We start from the raw sequence: 17,728 nt of genomic DNA on the forward strand, positions 1-17,728 counted from the left end.
ATCCTTGATCAGAGCTTTACGGCAGACTGCCCCAAGCCGAGAGCGTGGTTCAGTTCCAACCGGGTTACCCCCAAATTCACAACAATATCAAATCAAATCAAATGTTATTTGTCACATGCGCCGAATACAACAGGTGTAGACCTTACAGTGAAATGCTTACTTACAAGCCCTTAACCAACAATTCCATTTTAAGAAAGAATACACACAAAAAAAATCACACAAAAAAATACAATATACAATTATACGAAATAAAAGTAACAAATTATTAAAGAGCAGCAGTAAAAAATAACAATAGTGAGGCTATATACAGGGGGTACCGGTACTGAGTCAATGTGCAGGGGCACCGGTTAGTCAAGGTAATTGAGGTAATATGTACATGTAGGTAGAGTTATTAAAGTGACTATGCATAGATAAACAGATGGAGTATGAACCAAATCACGTATACTGTATATGTAAATATTTGTGTTGTTCACAAACATCAATACTGTAGTTGTAAGGTGTGTAGTTGAGGGGGTAGTCTTGTGATCCTTGATAAGAGCTTTATGACAGACTGCCCCAAGGCCAGAGCCTGGTTCAGTTCCAACCGGGCTACCCCCCAAAACCACAACGATATCTACTTGTAGATGGAGTATGAACCAAATCACATATACTGTAGGCTTCATGTAAATCAACTTTTGAAATGTCATCATACCTACACCGTCACCACTGGGATCCAATGACAATTCGACTAGAGTGTTCAGGTATTTCAGTACTGTGTAGGGCGGTGTGCTCAAAGTGCAGCGCAGACCCAGGCTATAAAAACACCAGTCGCATGCAACTGGTGCCTGACATTGCTGTGTTGGCGGATACTTTTGTCGACGGAGCTGTAGCAAAACGTTTTGTGCCTTTACTGTATGCTAACAATAAATTGTCTCAACCTTTTTTACGCGTCTTCAATCATCTGAATCTTGACGGGAGGAAATGGTATGCGCGCACTTTACATAACTTCATTTTTCTCTTTTTACATTGAAATACTAAATGCGGGAAGTAAATGTTTCCTATTTTCAGTAGTTATTAGTATTTGCCATGCTCATTGGCAAATGTAATGTTCATGCAGTCTGAAAATGTAGACCAACATTTACTCGACGATTTCAGATGTTTCATTTGAAAAAACGTTTTATTGCCTTATGCCTATAGCAGCCATGCGTAGGGCCCTACCCACATCAATTGAATGTATCCATTAGTATGAATGTTGATACTTTGTTACTACGTTCTAACAATGTAATATAAAAGACAGTTGCCGACAGTATGAAGATAGGCAGAAACTGCTTCGCCAATAGAAATCCCTGATCACACTTGTAGGCGATGTCATGGCGACTTTGGCTAGCTAAGCTCATGCGCAGAAACACGTCATCATGTCTAACGGTCGTCTCGCACCGAACTCCTTCGATATACAGTTGTTTTTTTAGGGAAATTAAAACGTGTCACTTTCACGACGTTGGACTAATAACATGTTCAACTACTTAAGACATTGTCTCGAATCTAGGTTGTGCCTTTAGATTTTGAGAAAATTAAGAACTAAGAATTTTTCACTTCTCATTGACTTCTCAAACCCCGGCCTGGTCTACTTGGTCTGTTTCGCAAGCGTTCACGGAAGTCTTGCGCTGTTGCGCCTCTGGGTTTAGAAACTCAGTGGTAATACAGTATGTGCGGGAATGTATACTGTCTGTGTCTGAAAGAGAGAATTCCGATGAATCTGTTGAGGCTGGGTGAGGAAGCGGAAAGGTGGGTGGTATGGGCAAATATGGTGCATAAATGAAGATAGTTCACTCAGGCCTTTTACAATTTAAAAAAAAGGGTCAGTTCCGGTCTACTTTACTGGGGGTCCTAAAGACACCAATGCAATATCAGCTGGGTCTGGTCTACTTAGTTCATTGACTTTAATTGAACCACAACAGCGAGTTTCTTCTTCCGTCTCTGGTAGGGGCAGACGCAGCTGGTTGAGTCACATGCTTGACAAACTTGACAAACTTTCATGAGGTTTTTAACCTTCAAATGACACATTAATTTGTTAAAAGATTAGCTTACTTTACCTGTATTTAGGCAGGAGTCTAGGAAAGCAATGTCATGTGATACAGTAACTTTCTATATCAATTGTGTACATAAACAAAAAATGTAGTCTAGTACATAGCCTATGGGCCTATGCATGATACCATGTGCTTTTTAAAGAATAAGCCATTAAAAAGTATAGCAAGCATGCCAAACCCCTTTCCTGTCATCATACAATAAGTTACTTTGTATTCCTGATTTAAGAGTTATATTTTTCTTTGTGACTTACTGTGTTATTACACAGCATTTTAGTTTTACATTTTTACTGATGCCACTTCCTTTTCAAATGTCAGTGTATTACCACCTTGTGAGAATCTAGAATACCCTCCCCCTGAGATCCAGTGCCAAGAATACAATCTGGACTTGCTGAAACATGTGTCTAGCAGTCTGTCTAAAATGTATTATTTAAACACTTAGGTACAGTTTCCTAGCGTCAGATTAGGCCTAGTTCTGATTTTAGTCCAGGACTAGGGTCAATCTGTGTCCGGGAAAACGACTATCAAAGGAATAAATCCTTTTTCTTTGACTAGATTTGAGTTCAGGATCTTTGGGGGTCATTATTTAGAGTGACATAGTTCTTTTAAATTTGGAGCTACCATATTGCTCTCTACTTTTGGCATGACTTTTTTTTTTATATATATATATAAATAAAAAAAAGGAACCTTTATTTAACCAGGTAAGCCAGTTGTGAACAAGTTCTCATTTACAACTGCGACCTGGCCAAGATAAAGCAAAGCAGTGCGATAAAAACAACAACAACACAGAGTTACATATGGGATAAACAAAGCATACAGTCAAAAATACAATAGAAAATCTATATACAGTGTGTGCAAAATATAGTAAGTTATGGAGGTAAGGCAATAAATAGGCCATAGTGCAAAATAATTACAATTTAGTATTAACACTGGAGTGATAGATGTGCAAATAGAGATACTGGGGTGCAAATGAGCAAAATAAATAACAATATGGGGATGAGGTAGTTGGGTGGGCTAATTACAGATGGGCTGTGTACAGGTGCAGTGATCGGTAAGCTGCTCTGACAACTGATGCTTAAAGTTAGTGAGGGAGATAAGAGTCTCCAGCTTCAGAGATTTTTGCAGTTTGTTCCAGTCATTGGCAGCAGAGAACTGGAAGGAATGGCAGCCAAAGGAGGTGTTGGCTTTGGGGATGACCAGTGAGATATACCTGCTGGAGCGCATACTACGGGTGGGTGTTGCTATGGTGACCAATGAGCTAAGAAAAGGCAGGGATTTGCCTAGCAGTGATTTATAGATGACCTGGAGCCAGTGGGTTTGGCGCCGAATATGTAGTGAGGGCCAGCCAACGAGAGCGTACAGGTCACAATGGTGGGTAGTATATGGGGCTTTGGTGACAAAACGGATGGCACTGTGATAGACTACATCCAATTAGCTGAGTAGAGTGTTGGAGGCTATTTTGTAAATGACATCGCCGAAGTCAAGCATCGGTAGGATAGTTCGTTTTATGAGGGCATGTTTGGCAGCATGAGTGAAGGAGGCTTTTTTTGCAAAATAGGAAGCCGATTCTAGATTTAACTTTGGATTGGAGGTGCTTAATGTGAGTCTGGAAGGAGAGTTTACGGTCTATCCAGACACCTATGTATTTGTAGTTGTCCACATATTCTAAGTCAGACCCGCCGAGAGTAGTGATTCTAGTCGGCCGGGCACAAGCAGCGTTCGATTGAAGAGCATGCATTTAGTTTTACTGGCGTTTAGGAGCAGTTGGAGGCTACGGAAGGAGTGTTGAATGGCATTGAAGCTCGTTTGGAGGTTTGTTAACACAGTGTCCAATGAAGGGCCAGATGTATACAAAATGGTGTTGTCTGCGTAGAGGTGGATCTGAGAGTCACCAGCAGCAAGAGCGACATCATTGATATACACAGAGAATAGAGTCGGCCCGAGAATTGAACCCTGTGGCACCCCCATAGAGACTGCCAGAGGTCCAGACAACAGGCCCTCCGATTTGACACATTGAACTCTATCTGAGAAGTATTTGGTGAACCAGGCGAGGCAGTCATTTGAGAAACCAAGGCTATTTAGTCTGCCAATAAGAATGTGGTGATTGACAGAGTCGAAAGCCTTGGCCAGGTCGATGAAGAAGGCTGCACAGTACTGTCTTTTATCGATCGCGGTTATAATATCGTTTAGGACCTTGAGCGTGGCTGAGGTGCACCCATGACCAGCTCGGAAACCAGATTGCATAGCGGAGAAGGTACGGTGGGATTCAAAATGGTCAGTGATCTGTTTGTTAACTTGGCTTTCAAATACTTTCGAAAGGCAGGGCAGGATGGATATAGGTCTGTAACAGTTTGGATCTAGAGTGTCACCCCCTTTGAAGAGGGGGATGACCGCTGCATCTTTCCAAGCTCCTTTAATTACTTGAACCACGTGGTAATTGATACATCTTGATCTTTCCCTGATCTATATCTGGTTTTGCTTTTCTGTCAACATTTTATTCGGTATTGAATGTGCTTACTGAGGTGTCATAACCAGCTAAAGGTGAAAAGATAACATACAGGAATGTTGTTATTAATAAATCCTATATGTCAGCATAGTTGAATTCCTTGTACCTTTGTGTGTAAATATAGTCCGATTTACAGTATCTGTGTGTCAGATGGGCTTTGCTGTTTATGTATTTTCCACTTCAGCCAGACGGTTTGAGGAACAGGAAGTAGTCATGCTGTTGTTTTTTGCCAACAGAGAGAGTGTATCTCCATCCACGTGGGCCAGGCGGGCATTCAGACGGGCAATGCCTGCTGGGAACTCTTCTGCTTGGAACACGGTGTGGGGCCTGACGGGGTGTTCAATGAAGAGGACCAGGGGCCTCATTCACGGACTGACACCTTCAACACCTTTTTCAACACCGGAAGTTCTGGCCGCCATGTTCCTAGGGCCATATTTGTGGACCTGGAGCCAACGGTGGTTGGTAAGCGATGTCATTTGTAACGTTTTGTTTCCCTCCACCCATCATTCATGTTTTGTGTGTGTGATTATACGTGTAGTGTGAATGCATATCCATCCTCATGGGCCAGGCAGGAGTGCTAATTGGGAATGCATGCGGGCGGGGACCTGTGCTGGATGGAGCATGGTATCCAAGCGATAAGACCATTGGTGGTGGCGGTGATAACCCCTTTTACACTTTCTTCAATGAGCGTGGCTCAGGAAAGCTTGAACAAAGGGCTGTATTTGTGGACCTAGCAAGCTGGAATTGGTAAGTGGTGGTGTAGAATATTGATAAAAAGATGAAGAGATGATAAAATAATTAAATGTTGAATAAATGAGGGGTTTGTTAGTGATACGCATCCCAAACTTTCACAACAATAACAACTGGGCCAACAACAAAAACTATGAATGAATAAAGAAAGCCCACACACAGCATATGCTGCTCCAAAGTACACATAAGTAGCCCTTGTCAAGTAATAATTAATTAAATGCATGGTACTTCTAATGAGCTACAGTATGTCAGGTAAGTAGTGTGCATTAATCAAAACACTAACACTACTGTAGCACTTCAAGTGTTAATACTGCACATGAATAAATACTACAAATCTTGATTGTTAAAATTGTGCATCTACATTACACTGCAGGTGGATGTAAGTACAGCTTTATAGGCTACATAAAAATCAATGCACAGGACTGCCAACCAAGAGCAAATCAACAATAAATTGATACTACTGTGTGGTAATTTAGGTGACACTTCCAGTTGATGTCCTATATGTGTTGATGAGTGATTGTTTTCCCCGCAGATGAGGTCAGGACGGGAATGTACAGGCAGCTCTACCATCCTGAGCAGCTCATCTCTGGAAAGGAGGATGCAGCCAATAACTACGCCCGTGGACACTACACCGTGGGGAAGGAGATCATTGACGGGGTTCTGGAGCGTGTCCGTAAAATGGTAAGTATCACATTAAGACCTGATCTTGGTCATATAGTCAAAGGAAGGCTTTGATTCATAATGTAGTAATAATATAGGCTAAGGCCAATATATTGTGCATCCCTAGTGTTGATCAATTGTTTTTCTCCCTAGACTGACCAGTGCACAGGGCTACAAGGATTCCTCATCTTCCACAGCTTCGGAGGCGGCACCGGCTCTGGTTTCACCTCTCTGCTGATGGAGCGCCTGTCTGTTGACTATGGCAAGAAGTCCAAGCTGGAGTTTGCCATCTATCCAGCTCCCCAAGTGTCCACAGCTGTGGTAGAGCCATATAATTCCATTCTGACCACCCACACCACCCTGGATCACTCCGACTGTGCCTTCATGGTGGACAATGAGGCCATCTACGACATCTGTCGCCGCAACCTTGACGTTGAGCGTCCATCCTATACCAACCTCAACAGATTGATTGGTCAGATCGTTTCCTCCATCACTGCCTCCCTACGCTTTGATGGTGCCTTGAATGTTGACCTCACAGAGTTCCAGACCAATTTAGTCCCATTCCCCCGCATTCATTTCCCCCTGGTCACCTACGCGCCCATTATCTCTGCTGAGAAGGCCTACCATGAGCAGCTGACCATCTCTGAGATCACCACTGCCTGCTTCGAGCCAGCCAATCAGATGGTCAAGTGTGACCCTCGCCATGGCATGTACATGGCCTGCTGTATGCTGTACCGTGGAGATGTGGTGCCCAAAGATGTGAATGCTGCCATTCAAAATATCAAGACCAAACGTTCCATCCAGTTTGTGGATTGGTGCCCCACCGGTTTCAAGGTAAGTAATATGATTGCCTCCTGTATATGGTTTATTTTGCAATTTGAGGTACACACCATATTTATTTTGTGGTCTAAGGGGTCTTTTTTACATTTTATTTGTTTATACCTAATCAGGTTGGGATCAACTATCAGCCCCCTACTGCCGTACCTGGAGGTGATCTAGCTAAAGTCCAGAGGGCTGTGTGCATGCTGAGCAACACCACTGCCATTGCTGAAGCCTGGGCCCGTTTGGACCACAAGTTTGACCTCATGTATGCCAAACGTGCCTTTGTGCACTGGTATGTAGGTGAGGGCATGGAGGAGGGAGAGTTCTCTGAGGCCAGAGAAGACCTGGCTTGTCTGGAGAAGGATTATGAAGAGCTGGGCAGAACAAGCACAGGATCTGATGATGATGAAGCGGGTGAGGAATATTAAGAACCAAATTACCATGATGTCCTATCTGTCTATTAAAAATGTAATATTCTGTCTTCTTTGTATTCTTTCTTGTAACAATATATTGTTGTATCTGCCTCCCCTGAACCAAAACATCTGAAGTTGTAAAAACCGTATGGACAGCAAGATGCACTTTTATTGCGGTTTATTAATGCCTTGTTAATGTGTAAGTTCCAAAGTGCCATGTTTTCCAATTGCAATAGTTTTCAGCTTCTGAATAAAATCAATATTGCACAATATATTTTTTCTTTGCTTAGTTCTTTGAAATTCATGATGTTTAACATGTTACAGCTGTGCCAAACTCAACCAAGAGTCGATTGGAGAACCTTACCCACGTTCTGGTGTCATGTTCTGCTTGAGTAACAATTTATTGAGGGTTTATATTTAGTTTACTAACAGTATATTATGAGTATATTATGAGTCTATAGATGTATAAATATTTTATAATTCTGTAATAAACAGTTGTAACCCATTGCTGGTTGCATTCAGTGAGCTGATGACTGTTGCTACTGGGCTATGGTCTCTGGATCATTATTGTGGAGCGCATCGATACAATTTGTGACTAGCTTCAAACTGTGTTACATATCAAAACTCATCAATGCTCGCCCCCTCCTAAGCAGATACATCCAATCAAAATACTCCATCCGGGCTATTTAAAGAACAAGTTCCGGCAGCGGTGAAGGTGTCACCTGAAAATATCCCTCCGCGATAGTAAACAGTGTAGCCAGTGAGGATACAATGAAGAGCATTTTCAAGAATGAATACTCTGAAATCATAATGTTTCATCATGGTGCACAATTACGTGTATTGAACTTGTCAATAAGACGATGTTATGTTAGACGAAAAATATTTGACACTTTAATGAAGATGTTGGTTTGGATGTAGCATATGCTTCAAATGCACTGTGGGCTACATCACTGAGCACATCAGTGGGGTGCATTCAATCTTGTGACTTAATAATAGGCCTCTATAAATAGCCTATATATGTTTCATTACGATTTAGTTTTAAATTTGTTTTAATTAGGGTCTGACGAAAGAAAGTAGTAATGTATGCGTAGTTTATACTACATCTTTACCAACAACATAATTCTGTGTAAATTAGACTAAATTCAACACGACAATGGTGTGTCAAAACAAACGGGTATTTGTATATTTATATATTAATGTATGTATGTGATTAACAATAATTGAAATATTGGAAAATATTTACGAATCATTTTAGAAATATATGTTAGTGTAATCGACAATAATCACAATCCATGTAATAAAAGCCTTTAATTTATATTGATTTAAAATGTCTAACATGTAGTAGGATTGATGTCTAAGGTCAGAGAATGAGTTTGCAAACATAAGAGGTTTTAGAAAAATTATATAGTATCTACTTTCTTAGGCGGACGTAGTCACTGCCTTAGAACATTCGTTTCACTGTGTGTGTATGTGTGTTTGACTAAGCTGCCTCGTATTGTTGATCCGGATTGACTTCAAGAGAACCTGACATTGGAAAATTAGAAGGATAGACCTCCGGACAGACCATAAGATAAGGTGACACACTGTTGTGACCAGGCTACCTGTGTTGTCTGAGCTCTAAGATTGGACCACGACCATGACCCAGCCTCGGCCGGACGAGTTCAAGCCGCCTCAGGAGTGCCCAGTCTTCGAACCAAGCTGGGAGGAATTTGCCGATCCTTTTGCTTATATAAATAAGATACGTCCAATTGCTGAAAAAACGGGTATTTGCAAGGTCCGCCCGCCTCGGGTAAGTGTGGTCGAGCTGCTGAATGGTTTAACAGATTCTTTAAAACCATTTTAACAACAAGACTGACATCAACTACAAACGGGGGGTTAAAGGGACCTTTTCAACATGGCGGATGAAGGATTTGCTGATTCTTTTGTATCATTAAAATGTTTATAGTTAACTAGCTACATCATCTAACTAGTTTTAATAGCTAACGTTAGCTACCTAACCAACTGAATGAGTGGCATTGTGTAGCTACAGGCAACGTTAGTGAAAATAACTTGCTAACGTAACCTGCTTAGACAATGTTATCTTTGTGCTTCAATCATCACTGAAACCGGCTGCTAGTTAATTTAACTAGCTAGCTAACGTTAGCTGATTTGAACAAGTCGTGAGATTATCGTTTCGTTAACGACAGATGTCAAATTAGCAAGTGCAATGACCGACAGTGAAGTCTGTCAGTTTAGTGTAAAAATACAAGTTAATTAGCTAGCTAGTTACTTAAAACAAACAGCATTCAATAAACCAAAAAACTAGCTATGTCAATTGAATTTACGTGGAGACTGACAGGTGGGAATTGATTAGCGTAGCGCTTGCTAAATTGGCTAGTTTTGTTATCAGGCGAGAAAACAATACACACGCATACACCATTTGTCTTTGGCAGAAGATACCGACACTACCGTTATGCTTGTTTACACTGAGCTGCACTGGGGTCTGAACGCAATCTACATTAAGACACTGTGGAGCCAGCGTGAAATATGGGTCAGAAAACCTACCTCAATCCAGGGATGGAATATGCCACTGTACTCCAAATTGTACCTGTAACCACACTGCTCCATTGAGAAGATTGAAATACTTTTGTTCTGTATCTATGGACACGACCCAGTCATTCCTTTTAAATGTTCCATGCCATACTGGCTGGCAACGTTCTTATCCCATGCTTGCTAGCTAGCCAACTACGGCTAACTTAGTCACGTCAAACTTAAAAAAGAATAACAACAGTAGCTGCATTTGTTTAAGCTGTTTTCTAGTTACATTTATTTTGGAACATACATAACAATGAGCTAATGAGGCGCGATTTTGCCTGGCATAGAAAATGTGCTCTCTCGTCAGGACACTGTTGTTCACAGGAGCTAGCCAACAACACAGCTACAGTAACACAATCACTTCAAACACTGAAGCTGTAAAGACTGCAAACTAGCTGCACTTCATTTCGTTTTACCTTTTTTCAATTGACATTTCTTTGTATATATCCATAAAAATGATGCCAGCTGATTAATGATTTAGACTGGCTGAGAAACGCTGCCTGTCTGTCTTGTCCCGACCCCTACACGTTCATTACTATGGGACTGCTGGAGATCGAATTTGAATATTGAAACAATGTTGCAAATGTTGGAGAGACAGACAGCAAGGTTTATACAAATCTCCGCTGTTGAAAACTAAATGTCAGTCTAAAAGAAATGTGAGAGAATGTCTAGATGCTTTTTATAGTGGAGATCAAGTTTATAATTTGCCTGGCTGGGCTGATGAGACAGTGGATTGCGCAGTCAGGGCATTTTAACGTCATAGATTTAGCCGGTGGTAACTTGTGGAATAGACACCGGCAGGAATGCGCTTTTAACCAATCAGCATTCAGGATTAGAACCACCCGTTGTATAACAGCCATTATGGAATGGCACATGGAGTTGAACAACAAAGGAGTTGATTGGCTGACATTGCCATTCCAGAATGGCTATAGTGGCTACTGCTAGCTAGCGTGCCATGAGGACGAAAATGGCAGTTTTCTGGGAAAACGATCAGTATTTCAATATTCTCGATGTATCAGTGTGGATAAAGGTACAATTTGGAGTACAGTGGCATATCCCATTCCTGCATTGAGGTATGTTTTCCGACCCATATCTCACGCTGTCTCCACAGTGTCTTAATTTAACCCCAGTGCAGCTCCGTGTAAACAAGCGTAACAGTAGGGTCGGTATCTTCTGGGAACTCTTGTCTTTAATTGATTAGCTTGGTAGATCAAAAATAATAGGCAAACTTTTGACATTGTCTGACCATAGTCACTGGTAGGGTTGCAAAATTCAGTGAACTTTCAATAAATTCCCAGGGTTTCCAGAAATCCTGGTTGGAGGACTGGGAATTTCCTGCTTATTCCCTACAGATTTCGGGAATATTTCCAACCAGGATTTTGTGAAAACCAGGGAATTTATTGAAAGTTTTTGCAACCCTAGTCACTGGTAATGACAAAGAGTTGTAACTTTACAGAGACGGTTGATGTTGGTTGTTTAGCTACTATGAATGTTGTTTTTGATGTCATTCAGACAAACTTCTAACTAACTTCCCACAACTAAGGATCACCTGTATTTATTAGTCTCCAGTTTGGTGTAGCCTAAACTTATATTTTTCTCAACATATTTTTAACTGTGACCTTTTTGGAAACTGAAATAAAAAGGGCCCCCGAACCCAAAAAGATGGAATCCATAAATTAATAATAGGCATCAATCATATAATGTATATAGTATTAGATAGTTTATTAGTCACATGCACAGGGTCACAGATGTAATCGCAGGGTACAGTGAAATTCTTATGCGCCAACAGTGCAGGTAAAAAAAAGATAAGTATTAGGTATAACTATCCATTAGTCTAAAATTAGTGCTAAGTAATTGCATAGATGGATGGAAATATCCTGGTGCAATGGAATGTTCACTCAGTAGGCCCGACCGTTTCTTGGCTGTTGAGTTCCATCTGGCCATTTTGTTGGTCTTTAGGTGTTGTTAGTTAGGTTAGTGGGTTTAAGATGAGGAATAAGTCGTGCTGTGTGCTCTACAATGCTCATGTTGTAACCGTAAAATAACTAGCAAATTGTATTGAGAGAACAGTACCTTGACCTATTTATGTGAAATTAAATTCATTATACATGTCTTCAATACCTCCTTTCAAAGAAAGACTCCATCTATCCTACATAAAGCAAAATGAGTTGGGTCTGGCCAATGTAAAGTGTTTTTGTTGATTTTGATGTAACTCACTGACCACGGTAGACCCATAGACAGACTTACAGAGTTGTAGGCTAAACATCTGTTACTGACAGGTGTCCCATATAGGGCAATGACTGGTTTATTGTAAGATGTCCCCATACTGCTGGGTGTTCTGTGGTACACTTTGCATAATTTCTTAAGCTGTGCAATAGGCCTATTTATTATGTGTAATATTTAAGTCAAATATTAATAATGACATTTTGTTGTATCCTCGTAGGACTGGCAGCCTCCATTTGCATGTGATGTTGACAGACTGCACTTCACTCCTCGGATACAGAGGCTAAATGAACTGGAGGTAAGAAGCAATGTTCCCTCAAAATGTTTTCAGCACTGAGCAAATTTCAGGTCTGCTGAGCGCAAACTTGTTGTGAAAATTTCCAGGGCGTGTTTACTGTGAACGCTGAGGCTGTACCTGCTTTAAGTTACAGTTTCAGACAGTGGTCAAGTAGGCTACTGTGGCTATTTGATCATCACATAACATTTTACCATGGAAATAGCTGTTCTATCATTCAGCCTACAGTAGCAGCCAACGTGTGGTGTTCAATATAGGCCTAAATTCCATGAGACTTTTGAAGGAAAAAAAAGCTCTTTACCTGACTCGCTTTTCAAAGATGTCTAGAAATGTACACGTTTTGTGTTCTTGTAGGAAGCAATCACTCCCCCATTGCTGACTACAGATTATCTATAACTGGGCTAATAACTCACTAACTAGCAAAGGAAATGAACAAATGTGCACAGGTGGCTACGTGCAGCTCTCGCTTTGCTTTCAAAACAAGCGCATCTACTCATGACCCCTCATGCTGTAAACACAGTCCAGTTCAAAGTGAATGGCACAGATCCATATATGGCAATGGTTTATTTGCATATAGGCCTACTGCAGCTCTGATTGGTTATGCCGCACCGGTCTTTGTAGAGTACTGGCTGAGTCTTGCATGTCAATGCAATAGAATCCTACTCCGATGCGTTCTGCTTACAACAAAATCTCTTGCATAGTTAGTTTTGCATACTAAGTCTTGCTCAGTTTGTTTTATTTTGGTATGTTGCATTGAAAGTGGCTAATATTGCGTTGATTCAATCACAATTCCTACAGTAAAGGGAAACATTGATAGTGTTAACTAAGGGGGAAAACTTGTAAAGTTCTATCTCGTGCTTCTCTGTGCGGGCTGATATTTCTTCTGCGCAGCAGTCCCAGGGAGCTGCGGGCCCGCACACTCGCGCAGGTTAGAGGGAACATTGGTAAGGAAGTCACTTTGCATGATGTGTAGCCTAGATTTTAGTTTAATGTACAATACCCTTGAAGATATGAACCATATGCACCCCTTTGACACCCCGGCCTATAAGGGGAAATTAAACTGATTGGTCAGGGTCCCTGTCAATGCAATTGTCTAGTTGACGTAGCACTGAAGCTTTTCTATTGTGCCTACTGCCTACCATTATTAATCACCCCCTTCAGAAGCTTTGGTGAAAGGAAAGTCAAAGGTTGTTTGCGCAGGGGCCGGTCAGCAGAAAAATAGTATTTTCAGTGCACAAATATTTTTTTTTATTGCATCACATATCTGAGTCAGGAGACTTATCACCTCCATGATTCTCTAAATGTAAATCCCTACAGTGACAAATATATCACCCTTGTTTCCCTTTCCTAGGCACAGACCAGAGTCAAGCTTAATTTCTTGGACCAGATTGCAAAGTTCTGGGAGTTGCAGGGGTGTTCTCTGAAGATTCCTCATGTGGAAAGGAAGATATTGGACCTGTATCAACTCAACAAGGTTGGGTGTTTAGTAGTGATGTTAGATTTGATACTGGAGCTCCGAGGCATGTGTCAAAATCACTAAGCAGTTTACTTCGAAGCAGTGTGCCGATGCCTGTATCATTTTATCAGAATCATGTGATCAATGACGTCCAAAGCTTTGTTTTGTCAAACAACCACCTGATTGGCTTTGCATTAGTTTCGGTAGAAGACAAAAAGGCTACCCTGCGCATGCGCTATGGCGTGTGGGACGTTATATATAATAATTTGGTTGCTCTAAATTCTTTTGACCAGCAGGTGCCACTAGTGTACACTGTGTTGATCAAAGCCTCGCGTAATGAAACTATTTTCGACACAATTGGCTGGAAAGCATCAACGCTTCAAGAAGCTTTGTTTCCCCATCACTAGTGTTTAGCATTGTTTCAAACTACTATACATTTATTCCATCTTAAATAGCATTGAACAGAATCCAATGACTCTACCTAACTTTGACACATTTTATTTCAGAATGTTGCAGATGAGGGTGGATTTGATATTGTGTGTCGCGATAGACGTTGGACAGCGATTGCGCTTAAGATGGGCTTTGCTCCTGGCAAGGCTGTTGGCTCTCACTTACGGTCACACTATGAGAGACTCCTCTACCCCTACAACCTCTTCCAGAGCGGAGCCAACTTCCTGGTAAGTTGGACAGATGCCCCAACACCAATTATTTTCCAATTGTTTCGTTATGAACACATCCATTATTTTTTTTACGTTCCATTCCACTGTTCCGACCAGAAAAATAAAGTTCTGAACCGATTAAAATCCCCAAAAAGTAACGGTTTATACCATTCCTTTCTGTTCCTTTTTTACATTTCACTCGACATTAAATTAGTTGACCAATGGATAGAGCAGCTTTCTATGGAGCGGGCAAGCTATGCATTGGAGAGACAAGTGTAGTGTAGGGTGCGACATGCAACTGAAATTTTGCAGGTGAGGAGAGCGCTGGGCATGATGCGCTGGCCATCTTGTTGTTATGACATGCATTAGGCCCATCTGAATTTGGCCCACAGAATTATATCTACGGAGGAGCGGCTTCTATGAAGGAACTTTGAATGTCTTTGAACTTCAGAGAGTTGGCTAAACTAACGTTGGACCAGAGCTAGCCCTTGATCATGACTATCGATTCCATTACATTACACATAATGCTGCCTAGAGGTTTCGAGAGCTAGACCAGAGCTAGATAACAAGCTAACAAGCTTGTGTGTGCAGAGCGGTACCATATAAAAAATATGTCTTACCTTTTTGTACTTAATAAATCCATTGTGTAACATGAAGACTATAGTATCCATAACTAGCATTGATCATTTCTGAATCACGTCTGTAACGCCAGTAGCTACAGTAGACTATGCATGCTTCAGAGGGAGGGGGAGGGGAAGGTAGCCTATAAACACACACACGGGCAAAGGTTTTCAGCTGGCAGGCAGGAAGACACTGGAATAAGTTTGAGTGACAGTGAGGGCCTTGCATAAGCGCATTGCGTTTTTTGTGGGACAAAAAAAAAAGGCCCAGAACGTTATTAACTGGTTCCCATGCTTTTACAAATAAAGGTTCTGTTCCGGAACAGTATAGATCCCTTTCGTTCTCAGTTCTGGTTCTGTTCCTCGAAAAATGTCATTATTTTCTGGTTTTCGATTTGGTTCCAACCCCTGCCTAACACTCATGATTAATCTGTCTGTGTCTATTCACATTGCACTCAGCTTTATGCATCAGCTAATGCTGTGTTAAGTGCTTGGTTGGCTCATCTGTAGGCAAGTTGAGCACTGATCAACCATAGTTTTACTGCTGTTATGCTGGAAGTATGTTTGTCTAATGTCTAGTGAGGATAATTTTCAATATTGAATACATTTATTGAACACTGTAGAGAAAGCGTACAGAGTGAACGTAGATTGGGTCTTTGTTGTTGTTAATGTTGCAAGCTCTCTTGTTTTAGGCACCAGAGCTTGCGTCCAAGCTGATGCGTTTAGTGTCTGCTCCTGAACTTGACAAGGTATGTCTGCCTCATGGTTATTATCTAAGAATTAACAGATAGCACGTCTATGGCATAGTCTGGAGATTTTGGTTACACAGAAATGTTAGACTGCAATACAACCATTCTTTGTTTTAAATGGTCTCATAGTGCTTTGTCTGTGCACCGCTATCATAGTCTGGGTGTCCTTGCTGCCATAGATGTGTGCCATGTCTTTTGATTTGTTATTGGTTGTACGTTTATTCTACATTTGTAATGGATTAACTGTATGTATTGTTTAATATTACAATGTATATGCCTGTAGCTTGTCCAGAAGCCAACCCTGCCAGTTGACACGAGTGACAAGGAGTGTAAACCCCCTGACCTGGCTGAGAGGCAGCAATTTGTTGAGCCAACCGAGTCCTGCTTCAACAGCGCCTGCAGAGCAAAGCGGATGAGAGCTGAGGTGGATGCCCTTGTCGAACAGAGCCTCACACACTTGTCAGAAGAACTCCTCTTAAAACCAGTAATTCAGATTGCACAACTACCTTGTAACCATCTACTTTACTCTATCCCCTCCAAATCCTTAAGTCACAAAATGGAGGAGTTGCATAAGAAGGCCAATTTGAATGTAATTTACCTAAAGACTTATGGGTGTTATCTTAATTATTCATGAATGCATTGACACATTTCTCTCTATTGCATATAAACTTTGTAACATCATTAGTGGCAGTTACAATAGTTAACTAGAACTCTATTTCTCCACCCACAGTCAGGTTGTGTGAAGACAGAACCAGGAACTGAACCCTGTGAGAACAACAGACCAAATCTGAGGAGGAGGATGGGCTCTTTTGTTGCCAAGCCCGAGCCAGGTCAGTACCAACAAGGCTTTACTTTAACCACAGTAGAGTTAACACAATATTTGTGATCGGTGCCAATATCCATACACTTGTATACTACTCAATCCATATATTGGGTCATGCATTTTAAGTGTGAATATTGGAAGGTCATGTACGATATTCAGGCTAGGGTATAAGATACACCATGGGTAATTCATGAGTTAAATCATCTGATGTTCCTTATTATGCTCATCATATGTCATTTTTCTTTGCAGAAAAAGAAATTCCCATTCTAGTGAAACAAGAACCCATTGAGCCGGTGAGCGAGGCAGACAAAAACAAGTCTCGATATAAGAAAAAACCAAGTCTTGATGCACCACCTCCTGCAGTGAGTGTAGTAAGTGTGGCTTTATTTGATCCATTCTTTGGATGAGAGAGAATACTCTTAAATGGATTATCAACAGTATAATGTATTTTTGTGCAGCAAATAGGACGTTTGAACAAATGTGATTATGTGAACAAAAGTTGAGTTGTAGTCCCTTTGGTTATTCATTAGTTGTATAATAACAGGAGTGAAGAACAGCTGGAACAAAGCCCTTTCTTCCCTCCTCTGTTCTGTAGGTGGACCTGTATATGTGTCTGGTGTGTGGTAGCGGAAGAGACGAGGATCGTCTTCTGCTGTGTGATGGCTGTGACGCCAGTTACCACACCTTCTGTCTCATACCCCCTCTACACGATGTCCCCAAAGGAGACTGGAGGTGCCCCAAGTGCCTGGCTCAAGTGAGTAGTGATGTCTATTCACTTCATCACACCAATAACCACATTCAAATGGAAGAGGCAAGTGGAAGTGGGAGAAAGTAAGGAACTTGTCTGTTAGCCCTGCATTAAAGACCAAAATTGCTTAAAGAAAATTGTGATAAATAAAAAAGAATACCAGTTTCATTTAAGGACCCCAAAAAATGACAGCTGTGCCATATAGATTGCAAAATAGTTGGGAAGAGATTTTTGATGTACTGATTCCACGGCACATGGTTTATGAAATGATACACAAAACGACACCGGATTCTTTATCAATTTACATTTTCATACAAAATTCTTGCAACCAATAGAATGTTATACAGTATATGGGGGATACAACCAT

At 41.1% G+C, this 17,728-nt stretch overlaps 2 protein-coding genes across 3 annotated transcripts in view; both read left to right on the forward strand.

The window, feature by feature from the left end:
- Positions 1–755: 755 nt before the first annotated feature.
- LOC121545696 (tubulin alpha-8 chain) lies at positions 756–7,486 on the forward strand. Its single transcript, XM_041856451.2, has 5 exons — positions 756–963; positions 4,806–5,031; positions 5,852–6,000; positions 6,133–6,813; positions 6,930–7,486. The coding sequence occupies exons 1-5, from the start codon at positions 961–963 to the stop codon at positions 7,227–7,229; spliced, it is 1,359 nt and encodes a 452-aa protein (XP_041712385.1). The 5' UTR covers positions 756–960; the 3' UTR covers positions 7,230–7,486.
- A 1,187-nt stretch (positions 7,487–8,673) lies between these two features.
- Positions 8,674–17,728, forward strand: part of LOC121545695 (lysine-specific demethylase 5B-B) — a 31,085-nt gene continuing 22,030 nt past the window's right edge. For both annotated transcript variants that reach the window (XM_041856449.1, XM_041856450.1), the window contains exons 1-9: positions 8,674–9,003; positions 12,232–12,309; positions 13,658–13,780; positions 14,269–14,439; positions 15,734–15,790; positions 16,074–16,274; positions 16,521–16,620; positions 16,863–16,984; positions 17,209–17,367. In XM_041856449.1, coding sequence (XP_041712383.1) covers positions 8,851–9,003; positions 12,232–12,309; positions 13,658–13,780; positions 14,269–14,439; positions 15,734–15,790; positions 16,074–16,274; positions 16,521–16,620; positions 16,863–16,984; positions 17,209–17,367 — 1,164 coding nt within the window. In that variant the 5' untranslated portion in view covers positions 8,674–8,850. The remainder of the gene's footprint in view (positions 9,004–12,231; positions 12,310–13,657; positions 13,781–14,268; positions 14,440–15,733; positions 15,791–16,073; positions 16,275–16,520; positions 16,621–16,862; positions 16,985–17,208; positions 17,368–17,728) is intronic.

Source organism: Coregonus clupeaformis, chromosome 30, assembly GCF_020615455.1.
Source record: "Coregonus clupeaformis isolate EN_2021a chromosome 30, ASM2061545v1, whole genome shotgun sequence".
NCBI classification, from domain to species: domain Eukaryota; kingdom Metazoa; phylum Chordata; class Actinopteri; order Salmoniformes; family Salmonidae; genus Coregonus; species Coregonus clupeaformis.

Excerpts from the sequence above, each read along its gene's own strand:
- LOC121545696 (XM_041856451.2), top strand. Across the intron at positions 5,032-5,851 it reads CCTGGAGCCAACGGTGGTTG|ATGAGGTCAGGACGGGAATG; the intron begins GTAAGCGATGTC and ends TTTTCCCCGCAG. Across the intron at positions 6,814-6,929 it reads GGTGCCCCACCGGTTTCAAG|GTTGGGATCAACTATCAGCC; the intron begins GTAAGTAATATG and ends ATACCTAATCAG.